The following is a 12,919-nucleotide window of genomic DNA, read 5'->3' on the forward strand; positions in this document are numbered from 1 at the left end:
CTCTTCATCCATTAAATGTGTGTCTGCTTTCATCTCTCCTGGTCTCTCTCCAGGCTCACCAACTGGACCTCACTAAACACTACGTGCGGCTTAAGTTCCTCATTGAGAACCAAGTGCAGTTTTATATCCCCAATCCGGAGGAGGATATTTATGATCTGGTAGGTTTGGAGTTAAACTCGCTCTCCCACCCGCTGCTTAGATGCTCTCTCATTACTTTCATCCTGCTGGGACATCACACTTCATCCAAACACCCTTTCTCTTCCTCTCTCCTTCACGCTTTAATAACAAAATCTTCATTTTTTTTCTGTGAAACACAAAAGGAGATGTTTTGCTTATCCCGTTTCCCTCCATCTCTCCTAAAAAAATGACATTCTTTCGAAGCTTCATTTCTCTACATCCATCATCCTTTAACTTCTGCTCAGCGTCTTCATTTATTATGTTTTGAGTGTCCAGGTCAGACACAATCGATCAAGCGGCAACATAACGTTCTCCTCCTGTGAAATGTGATCTGTATTCTGTCACTCTCGCCCTTTCGTGCCGTCCCATGTGTGTGTTGTTTATGCTGTTTGAATGTGGAATATCAAAGTCGTGTTCAGTCGTGGAATATTAATGAATAATGTCCTGTGCTCTTCTTCTCAGCTGTATAAGGAAATCGAGCTGTGCTGTAAGATCAGGAAGGTCATTCAGTTTGATCGGGATGAGTCCTGCATGATCGGCTACGGTGAGAGCCAAAAATGTGTTTATACTGGGAATTTAACAATGGGACCTGGAAAAGTAATGGAAATGACAAGTTTACATATACAGTGGGGAAAAAAACATTATTTGATCCCCTGCTGATTTTGTACGTTTGCCCACTGACAAAGAAATTATAAGTCTATAATTTTTTAACGTTAGGTTTATTTGAACAGCGAGAGACAGAATAACAACAACAAAAATCCAGAAAAATGTATTTGCTTTTTAATGAGTCAAATAAGTATTTGAACCCCTATCAATCAGCAAGATTTCTGGCTCCCAGGTGTCTTTTATACAGGTAAGGACCTGAGATTAGGAGCACTCTCTTAAAGGAGTAATCTCAGTTTGTTACCTGTATAAAAGACACCTGTCCAAAGAAGCAATCAATCAATCAGATTCCAAACTCTCCACCATGGCCAAGACCAAAGAGCTGTCCAAGGATGTCAGGGACAAGATTGTAGACCTACACAAGGCTGGAATGGGCTACAAGACCATCGCCAAGCAGCTCGGTGAGAAGGTGACAACAGTTGGTGCGATTATTCGCAAATGAAAGAAACACAAAATAACTGTCAATCTCCCTCGGTCTGGGGCTCCATGCAAGATCTCACCTCGTGGAGTTTCAGTGATCATGAGAACGCTGAGGAATCAGCCCAGAACTACACGGGAGGATCTTGTCAATGATCTCACGGCAGCTGGGACCATGGTCATCAAGAAAACAATTGGTAACACACTACGCCGTGAAGGACTGAAATCCTGCAGCGCCCGCAAGGTCCCCCTGCTCGAGAAAGCACATGTACAGCCCGTCTGAAGTTTGCCAATGATTCAGAGGAGAACTGGGTGAAAGTGTTGACCCAAATCGAGCTCTTTGGCATCAACTCAACTCGCCGTGTTTGGAGGAGGAGGAATACTGCCTATGACCCCAAGAACACCGTCAAACATGGAGGTGGAAACATTATGCTTTGAGGGTGCTCTTCTGCTAAAGGGACAGGACAACTGCACCGAATCAAAGGGACGATGGACGGGGCCATGTACTGTCAGGGGCCAGGGCATTGAAGCCAGCCAGGGCATTGAAAATGGGTCGTGGATGGGTATTCCAGCATGACAACGACCCAAAACACACGGCCAAGGCAACAAAGGAGTGGCTCAGGAAGAAGCACATTTAGGTCCTAGAGTGGCCTAGCCAGACCTTAATCCCATAGAAAATCTGTGAAGGGAGCTGAAGGTTCGAGTTGCCAGACGTCAGCCTCGAAACCATGACTTGAAGAGGATCTGCAAAGAGGAGTGGGACAAAATCCCTCCTGAGATGTGTGCAAACCTGGTGGCCAACTACAAGAAACGTCTGACCTGTGATTGCCAACAAGGGTTTTGCCACCAAGTACTAAGTCATGTTTTGCGAAGGGGTCAAATACTTATTTGACTCATTAAAATGCAAATCAATTTATAACTTTTTTGAAATGCGTTTTTCTTGATTTTTTTGTTGTTATTCTGTCTCTCACTGTTCAAATAAACCTACCATTAAAATTATAGACTGATCATTTCTTTGTCAGTGGACAAACGTACAAAATCAGCAGGGGATCAAATAATTTTTTTCCCCACTGTATGCAATAAGTCGTAGCAATGTTATTCTAGTATTATTTATACACTATTATAGTATTTAATAATGATTTGAATTGGCTGTTATTTTTCAATTTTCACATTAATTTTGTTGTGCTTTTGTCATTTCTATATTTTAGATTTCTATTTATTCATTTTATTTCAGTTTTAGTGATTTTAGTACTTCAACTAAAATCAGTCTGTTTTTGAAAATGTAATTTTTCATTTAATATTTCTTTTTATTTCAGTTTTCAATTACTAAAAATTATTTTTACTACTTTTAGTTAATAATAACAGCAATCGTAGACTATATTTGTTACTTTTATTCTATTATGTATTTATTTATTTTTTGCATTATTATTATTATTTTCTTTCTTTTATTTATTTTTTATATATATTTTTTTTTTTTGTTGTTGCATTTTTGTATTCAGTTTTATTTATTACTGCATGTGGGAAATCCTGAAGACATTATGCTAATTTGTCTATATATGATGGTAGTAGTGAAAGGGACAGTGCTGGAAAAAATAAATCATTCTACAATAAATTATTTTATAGTCCATGGAAGAATAGCATTTTTTAGATGTGTTTATAATGACATGATGGAGAGTAAATGGCAAAAATGTCATTTTTGGGTGAACTATCCTTTTATAAATTTATCCTTGTAAATTAAAGGCTACAGGCTCAAACCCTATGAGGTTTGTTTCATGATTATATCATGATATATCACGTCTATCACTTCATCTCTCTGTCTCTCGCAGGTTTTTCCATTTCAGTGGTGGAGGAGGACAGCGTTCAGCAGCTCTATATCACTGACGTGAGAGCTGGAGGATTAGCGTTTGCTAAAGGTTCATTAGCTTGTTTCACCTCCTAATTACATTCTCTTTGTCTTTTCACCCCTGTCTCTTGGTTTGTTCTTTTCTCTCTCTCTCTCTTTCTGTCTGTTGAGCATCTGCTAAGGAATCAAGCTGTATAAGTAATTGCTGTGATATCTGCGCTGTGCTCCTGGTGTTATGTAACATGTTGTCAGCTCTATGGGGTTTCTGAGAGCCAGAGATTGCAGATTTATTCTCAACCCCTCTAAACTCTGAATAATGACAAACGATAGAAGGAATCAGAGAGGCGATTAAAGTCGGATTCACTGATGTGCAGTACTTGTAACGCACCTGCATGAGGAACGTGATGCATTAAACGGAACGTATCACGCTAAACAGGATTTTCCTTGCTGGTTTTTGAAGGTTTTTTAAAGCATTTACAGGCATTTTGCACACAGAAACCTTAAAGGTACAGTAGCAGAAATGGCCCATTTAATTCTAACATTGGAGATTAAAACACTCTACATAAACAACACGTTGCACTGAACTATTTTACTGTAGTGAATGAATTTGAAGTATATTTATATTCAGCATTTCTCTTACTTTCTTCACTAGACATTAGCTAATATTATAAGTGGATTTCAGGGCAAAATATAGAATATGGCCCCTTTAAATGACCATCAAAGCAAGTTTATCTTGACATCCAGACACTGTCAACATGCCGAATAAGACTCTCGTCTCTCTGAGTGATGTCTGCGTGATCAGTGTGGCAGGATCAGGTCCGACTGGCTTATTGCTGACATTTCACATCGCCCAGAGAACTGGGTCAAACCCGCAAGCTGAAGGGCCAAATAGAAATCTAGAAACAATCTCTTTTTTTTTTATTGCATCTATTTATTTTGCTGCTGGCCTTCACATCAGTGAGGACAGAACATTGTATTACTTTTATGACATATTTCAAATTGAAACAGAATATTTAAGTAGAAAAAATGTAACGAAGTACTTAATTGTATATGTTAAGGTCGTCGTGGATTGTAAAATTTGGGCTTTCCATATCGGAATGGATTTTTAGTAATTAAACTTATTCAATTTAGTTATTTATTTAAGCTTATTTATTTCAGTTTATTGCCAATGCAACATTTCTACGTTTAGTATTAGCATGTTTTTAACTTCAAGTTTTTAATCTAAAATTTATTTTATTTTATATTAGCTTTCATTTTATTTCAGTTTTCAATAGTTCTATTTTTGTATTTATTATTTATTTATTTTTGCATTTTTTGTTATTAATTGTATTCATTATGGGTCAAGGAGGAGAAACAAAATTAATACATTTATTAAGTTTTGCATTAATGAATCACGCAAATTAAGACCATAATCATGTTTTAAGAAATTAAATAGGGGTCCGTTTTTTTATGTCATGGTGTATTTTATTTTATTTTTTTATATATCCTTTGTTAAACTTCAAAAATTCTTCATTTGTTTTCTGTTTTTATTAATTCCTTGCAAGTTCACTATGAATTTAACCATTTCATCCATTTTGCATATCTCAAGAAGTCTGTGATTGCAGTATTCCACTACTTAATTATTCATGGGCTATTACCATATTGAAATGATTGCAGGTCTGAATGCGGGAGATGAGATTCTGCAGCTGAATGGGAAGGACGCCCGCACTCTGACCTTTGCTGACATGAAGGTGGCGTTCGCTCAGGTCTCTCTCTCTCTCACCGTCAACACGCTGCCCCCTGTTGACCGCCGGCAGCTCTGCTTCCTGCCACCGAGACGCTCGGACGCTGTGGACAACCTCTACACGGACATCTTCTCTCAGAGTCAAGGTGAGGGGAGGCCAGAGATCTGCTGACCCATTTATTTGACTGTTTTTGTGTTTTGATTTGTCTTGAGATGATATAATGCTTCAAAATAACTGCTAACTAGTGTGTGTTGAAATGCAACACTCACTTTTCTACAGTATAAACAAGGGGTTAATTCTTTGTCTTTCTATGGGAGTTTTTAGAAAAACGTAAAAAGTGTTTAACTTTACACTCTTATTAAGAGCTGAACACATTATTAAATAGTCAAAATATGAAAAGAAATGCATATATAATATATCATCCAGAAACTGCAATGTTCAGTGCAGTTATCTGAAAACTAAAAAATGAATTGTGTTTCCACAGAGGAGATTCTTGATGATGGAGTGGGTCTGATTGTGGAGACTTCAGGAGACAGTTTAGATGACGACTCGGAGCTCTTCGCTGAGTTTGATGACTATGGAAAGGTAAAAAGCTCTGATCAAAGTTTTTCTTTGAAGTTATTAGCCTGGATCTTGTGCGGCTCCACCCGTAACGACGGGACACTTTTCCTGTCTGTGCGTGGGTTTCGTTCACGCTCACCAAATCTAGAACTGCAGGCCTTCGAAACTCTGAACTCTGAGCGAGAAGAATCACACTGCAGAAACGCTTCACCATCTGTCATCTGTGCTGTTTTTAAACGGAGGGACGCGCACAGTTCAGTCGCTTTCTGTAATTTGTCGTGTCACACTGATAAATTTGACCCGGTCTCTGTTAATTGTTTTATCTTTTTGTCTGTCTGTCTGTATATCTATCTATCTGTCAATGTATCTATCTATCTATCTATCTATATTTCTATCTATATATCTATTTGTCTGTCTATCTATCCATCCCTCTGTATAACTATCTGCATATCTATCCATCTGCCTTTCTAACTATTTATTTATCTGTTCGTCTGTCTATCCATCCATCCTTCCATCTATCCATCCATCCATCCGTCTGTCTTAGCTCTATGGGGTTTCTGTCTATCTGTATCTGTCCATCTGTCTGTTCCTCTATCTATCTATCTGTCTATCTATCTATCTATCTGTCCATCTATCTGTCCATCTATCTATAATCCGTCCGTCTATCTGTCTGTCTATCCATTTGTCTGCCTTTCTATCTTTCTAACTATCTATTTATCTGTTCGTCTGTCTATCCATTCATTTATCCATCCTTCCATCTATCTATGTACCTGTCTGTCTTGCTATCTATTTGTCTGTCTATGTCTATCCATCCGTCTTTCTGTCTGGATATGTCTGTTCCTCTTGTCTGTGTCTATCTATCTATCTATCTATCTATCTATCTATCTATCATCTATCTATCTATCTATCTATCTATCTATCTATCTATCTATCTATTATTATAGTTTTATCGTTCTATCTATCTATCTATCATCTATCTATCTATCTATCTATCTATCTATTATTATAGTTTTATCTATCTATCTATCTATCTATCTATCTATCTATCTATCTATCTATCTATCTATTATTATAGTTTTATCGTTCTATCTATCTATCTATCTATCTATCTATCTATCTATCTATCTATTATTATAGTTTTATCTATCTATCTATCTATCTATCTATCTATCTATCTATCTATTTTTCATCCATCCGTCTATCTGTCTGTCTATCCATTTGTCTGTCTTTCTATCTTTCTAACTATCTATTTATCTGTTCGTCTGTCTATGTCTATCCATCCATCTTTCTGTCTGGATATCTGTCTGTTCCTCTTGTGTCTGTCTGTCTGTCTGTCTATCTATCTATCTATCTATTATTGTAGTTTTATCGTTCTATCTATCGGTCTATCTATCTATCTATCTGTCATCCATCCATCTATCTGTCTGTCTGTCTATCCATTTGTCTGTCTTTCTATCTATCTTTCTAACTATCTATTTATCTGTTCGTCTGTCTATCCATTCATTTATCCATCCTTCCATCTATCTATGTACCTGTCTGTCTTGCTATCTATTTGTCTGTCTATGTCTATCCATCCGTCTTTCTGTCTGGATATGTCTGTTCCTCTTGTCTGTGTCTGTCTATCTATCTATCTATCTATCTATCTATCTATCTATCTATCTATCTATCTATCTATCTATCTATCTATCTATCTATCTATCTATCTATCTATCTATCTATCTATCTATCTATCTATCTATTATAGTTTTATCGTTCTATCTATCTATCTATCTATCTATCTATCTATCTATCTATCTATCTATCTATCTATCTATCTATCTATCTATCTATCTATCTATCTATCTATTATTATAGTTTTATCTATCTATCTATCTATCTATCTATCTTTCATCCATCCGTCTATCTGTCTGTCTATCCATTTGTCTGTCTTTCTATCTTTCTAACTATCTATTTATCTGTTCGTCTGTCTATGTCTATCCATCCATCTTTCTGTCTGGATATCTGTCTGTTCCTCTTGTGTCTGTCTGTCTGTCTATCTATCTATCTATCTATCTATTATTGTAGTTTTATCGTTCTATCTATCAGTCTATCTATCTATCTATCTATCATCCATCCATCTATCTGTCTGTCTGTCTATCCATTTGTCTGTCTTTCTATCTATCTTTCTAACTATCTATTTATCTGTTCGTCTGTCTATCCATTCATTTATCCATCCTTCCATCTATCTATGTACCTGTCTGTCTTGCTATCTATTTGTCTGTCTATGTCTATCCATCCGTCTTTCTGTCTGGATATGTCTGTTCCTCTTGTCTGTGTCTGTCTATCTATCTATCTATCTATCTATCTATCTATCTATCTATCTATCTATCTATCTATCTATCATCTATCTATCTATCTATCTATCTATCTATCTATCTATCTATCTATCTATCTATCTATTATAGTTTTATCGTTCTATCTATCTATCTATCTATCTATCTATCTATCTATCTATCTATCTATCTATCTATCTATCTATCTATCTATCTATCTATCTATCTATCTATTATTATAGTTTTATCTATCTATCTATCTATCTATCTATCTTTCATCCATCCGTCATCTGTCTGTCTATCCATTTGTCTGTCTTTCTATCTTTCTAACTATCTATCTATTTATCTGTTCGTCTGTCTATCCATTCATTTATCCATCCTTCCATCTATCTATGTACCTGTCTGTCTTGCTATCTATTTGTCTGTCTATGTCTATCCATCCGTCTTTCTGTCTGGATATCTGTCTGTTCCTCTTGTCTGTGTCTGTCTGTCTGTCTATCTATCTATCTATCTATCTATCTATCTATTATTATAGTTTTATCTATCGTTCTATATATTGTTCTATCATTCTGTCTCTCTGTCTGTCTGTGACAATGAACTGTCTGCAGTGTATCTTGTGCCGGAAGGTTTTGCGGAGTGTTTGGAGATAATTAGTTTGAGTTAAGACGGGTGACAGTAAAACAGAGGTCGTTTGGTTTTCTTTTGCATCCTAACTGCGTTATTATGAGGCACAATTAACTGAATCTTGGAGGCGGCAATGAAGATGGTCTCAGAAGATGATCTCTATCTGAGAAGTGTCAGACAGACATAACAGTTTCGCATTTAGACGTTGTGAGAGTGTGTGTAGTTATTTTTCCACATCTCCGAGCTGCAGGATACAGTCACAGTTGTTTTATTGGACGGACGTGTTGATGGATGTGTTGAGATGATGGAACCAATCAGATTGCACACGAGCCTTCCATATTAACACAGACAAACTATTTTCAGAAACCTGTTTCCAGAATTCCCTGTTCATCTTTATGTCACTAGAGCACTGTTGAGTTGAGACCTTAGTGGTGGAAGCAGAAAAAATATATTTGCTGATGTTCATCCATTCACCAACCTAATTTCTAGACCTTACATGGTTAAATCCCAGTTTTTGTTTCTAGTCCAGCTGTGATGGTCTTCTCCACTGCAGGTTTAGACTGGTTCTGTCTCAGTCCATGAATGTCTTACATGCGTGTCTCTATCCATGAGAGGAATAATGTACTGCAGGGATACTCAAATTACTTGAGGGCCACTTTTACAAAATGAGGTGAAATTGTACCTGATTTGAATTGTTTTTGAAATATGTTGCTGTTTTATAATGTATGCTATAATTTTTAATTTTTCCGGAACATTGTAGTCAGTGTATTTGTGATATTCATGAATGCCATTCATAGTATTTATGAATGTTTCCAGTATGTTGACTTCTCAACTGCTTCATATGCAAATGTCTTATTTACTTATTATTCATGTGTAAGTAACTATTCTTTTTCATAATAATTGGATGCAGCAGTTTAGATATCAGTCCATTTTGTCTGTTTTCACTGTCAAGCTTTCCACATTTTGTCACATTTTTTGTTGTTAAGTGCAATTCACACAGTTTGAATATGCTCCAAGCTGTTGCACCAATCAGTGATGACAGTATTTGCATATCCTGATGTTTCTCTTCTCGATTATTCATGCAGAAATACGACTTGCGAAACATTTTTGGAATTAATCTGCTTGCTCCACCAATTAAATGCAATATAAAAATAAGTTTTACACCCCGTCTGATCTGCAAGCAAGTGCCTCAGCATGATAAAACTAGATCTCTCACATTATAAGCCCGGTCTTTGAGTGTCTCTGCAGTGCAGAATGAGTTGGTTCTGGATCTGAAGAGTGTGGTGCTGTTGGTTGGCTGTCAGGCCCAGGCAGAGAGATGCACTTTGGGTCAGCAGAGAGACGGCAGGACTCTGGGTCTCGCTGGGAGCTTGGAGAAGATTGCTTTTGGCATGCATAGACATGTGTCTGTTTCTTTGCATAGCACCATCTCTCTGGCCTTTATTAAAATCAGAAAGAAGCATAGAGGGCAGACGGGAAATGCAAAGGAATCTATAATCAGCTTTAGTGCACACTCATATGTGTATATATATATATATATATATATATATACAAACACACACACATAGTGCTGAATGTAATGTAAATCAGGTTTAGTCTGAACGTGCTCTGAAAGTATGAATAATTTTGAGCTGTGAGACACAACTAAATATGATCTCCCTCAGCGATTCGGCTTGGTTTGTTTATCTTCTCTGCCATTATGTCCCCACCCAAAAAAAATATTTGTACACTTAAGTCACACTTAATGTGAATATCAATGCATTAGAAACAAAATATCAAAGAGGTTCCATTTATTTGTTTTGAAGTTGCAATATTCATCACAGCAGTTCATCACAGTTTTTCCCCAAAAAGGTATTTAGATACTTGAGCAAAACTTAATATAAATGTCAGTGCAACAAAATATCGAAGAACTTGCATTTATTTGCATTTATTTCTTTAAAAACATGATAAAAGCTCACTCTTCTAGCAAAACATTTCAGAAAAACAAATTAGAGAGGCTAAAAGTCACTGGAAAAATGACTCGCAAAAGTTTAAAAGGTTTGTGATGAGAATAAATCTTTACTTTCAAATGCCACTTAGTTTGATAATTTCTTATGCAGTGCCATGCATGCATTTTAATTGTGGCTATTGCAAGTGTCCAAATACTATTGGAGCCACTGTATTTTGTATGTAATGACCTGGCATTGTGAAAACTCTTTTTTAGGGTTCTTTGGGAAACTATTGGGGAGAAACTTGAACTTAACTTTCCTAGATGAGCACCAAAGCTTAATGTATCAGCCACTAGCCACTGCATTGTTTCCCTCCTAAAGGATTCGGTTTAATTGTGGGAACTTGCTGTAATGTATCCATTTTTAAAGCGACTGTCAACATTTTCACTTCGTGAACTCAGGTGTGAATAATGGTACATTAGCAGTGCTTCTCTGTCTGCTGGGGTATTATTCTGTAGATGGACTAGAGAGGGATTTGTACTCACGGATCATTTGAAACATTTTTCTGTGTGATTTGTCGTTTTCTGCTTGCTGATCTCCACATTAACAGGCGGTTGGGCTTGCGGTGTGTGTGATTTGTTATATCAGGAGACGTCTTTGATGCTAAAAGTGTTCAGTAGAGGATTTGGCAAGTTCAGTCTTCAGCGCTGGTCTTCTTCTGCAAACATTTCTCATTCTCTTTCAGGTGACTGATAGTTTTTGCTGTAACAGACGAATCTCGTTTTTTGTGCATTTCCATTTAAAAGGCAGGTCGGTTTCTTAATCTTTTTTAAAGAAGTTGCTTCTGCTCACCAAGGCTGCATTTATTTAATCAAAAATGCTGTAAAATCAGTAGGGTTGGGTACCGTTCACATTTGAACCGGTATCGGTGCAGTACCGGTACCTGAAATTGCACCGGTACCCAACGGTACCTTTTTCGGTACTTTACTCTCTGTGTAATAACAAAAACATTTATTTCAGTGAAAAAATAAGTCCAAAACTCTCAATTTCAACATTTTTAACAATAGGGCCCTAGAATTTTTTTTTCTTCCAGACATTTTTGTGTTTTATTTTTTTCTGATAATCAAATGAAGGCATTAAACATTTATTTATTTTTAATCAAATGAAAATGAAACCCTTTTATTTTTTGGCAAACAAACAGAGGTTTACTGTTAAAATTAATACATGGTAGAAAAATTGTGTGAATATTCCTTTAAAAAAAGTTCTAATAATAATTGAATTTTTTTTCACAATTAAGTTATTAATGTGGTTGTAATAATTTTTTTTCATTTAATTGTTTTATTTAATTTTTTCAGTAAGTGAAATATATAAAGATGTACATTATACTGTACAAAAGTAATACAAGAGCAATATTACATGAGTTACATGTTAAACCGCACTTTTATTTTGACAGGTTGCCGTGAAGTGTGTGTGTACAATATGATATGCTGGTTTTCTCAAATGTAACGGTAAAATTCTCATGAAGTGACTCTAACAGCCTGTAAGTTCATGTGTTCATGTTGTGAGATGCAGAGAAAATCACCGCGAGGTCACGTGTGCTTCTGTATTTGTGTAGTAAACGAAACCGCGTCTCCGCCATTCATACATACCGAGGATAACGGAACATGCAGGATTCATATTTAAACCGTCTTTTTGCGTTTTAATATTCACATACACTAGTTCATATCGCGAATCGAATTTAGTGACAGACATTCTTTTATTCATCCAAAACTTGACGAATTCCGTGGCATTCCGCTATAGAGTAAATTCCGTTTATATGAATGGACTCCGCCATCCTGTCCGCGTCTTCTCGGAAACCATGACCCTAGAAATTTAAGCACACTTCAGAAGATTTCGGTTTACCATGTGTTGTGTTTTAAAGAGTTGTAGTGGTGACATCATGTCTCTCTCTCTCTCTCATGCGCCCAAATGTGTTCTCAGGTACCGAAATTTGGTACCGAATGATTTAGTGTGAATCGATACTCGGTAGTACCGACGCAATTCGGTCGGTACCCTTAAAAGTACCGAGTTCGGTACCCAACCCTAAAAATCAGTAATATAGTGAAATATTATTACAATTTAAAAGAGCTGTTTTGTCTTGTAACATATTTTAAAATGTAATTTATTTCTGTGATCAAAGCTGAATTTTCAGCATCATTACTCCAGTCTTCAGTGTCACATGATCCTTCAGAAATCATTTTAATATGCCGATTTGCTGCTCATGAAACATTTCTTATTATTATCAATGTTTTGTGGAAACCGTGATACATTTTTTTTTTTTTCAGGATGCATTGATTTATAGAAAGTCTAAAAGAACAGCATTTATTTTGTCTTTACTGTCACTTTCACAGATCAGTTTATGTATCCTTGCTGAATACAAATATTGATTTCTTTCAAATAATCCTGTCAAATTGATTGACTATGATTAATCACGTTAAATCACATCAAAAATAAAAGTTTGTCTATATTTTACATTTATATGTAATATAAATCATATATAAATATGAATATTAATTAATAGATTTGACAGCCCTACTTTCTTACTGACCCCAAACTCCATTCAAAATTAAATGGAAGATTATATTTTAATTTAAATTTTTTAAACATTGACAAAGAGATGAAGTTTTTTTA

The 12,919-nt window shown here is 36.0% G+C and overlaps 1 protein-coding gene across 7 annotated transcripts in view; it reads left to right on the forward strand.

The window, feature by feature from the left end:
* Positions 1 to 12,919, forward strand: part of tiam1b (TIAM Rac1 associated GEF 1b) — a 90,642-nt gene that overhangs the window by 61,405 nt on the left and 16,318 nt on the right. For 6 of the 7 annotated variants that reach the window (XM_058744512.1, XM_058744516.1, XM_058744513.1 and 3 more), the window contains 5 exons: positions 54 to 158; positions 640 to 721; positions 3,084 to 3,170; positions 4,757 to 4,969; positions 5,309 to 5,409. In XM_058744512.1, coding sequence (XP_058600495.1) covers positions 54 to 158; positions 640 to 721; positions 3,084 to 3,170; positions 4,757 to 4,969; positions 5,309 to 5,409 — 588 coding nt within the window. The remainder of the gene's footprint in view (positions 1 to 53; positions 159 to 639; positions 722 to 3,083; positions 3,171 to 4,756; positions 4,970 to 5,308; positions 5,410 to 12,919) is intronic. The other variant, XM_058744519.1, reaches the window with a different exon arrangement.

Source organism: Onychostoma macrolepis, chromosome 15, assembly GCF_012432095.1.
Source record: "Onychostoma macrolepis isolate SWU-2019 chromosome 15, ASM1243209v1, whole genome shotgun sequence".
Lineage (NCBI taxonomy): Eukaryota > Metazoa > Chordata > Actinopteri > Cypriniformes > Cyprinidae > Onychostoma > Onychostoma macrolepis.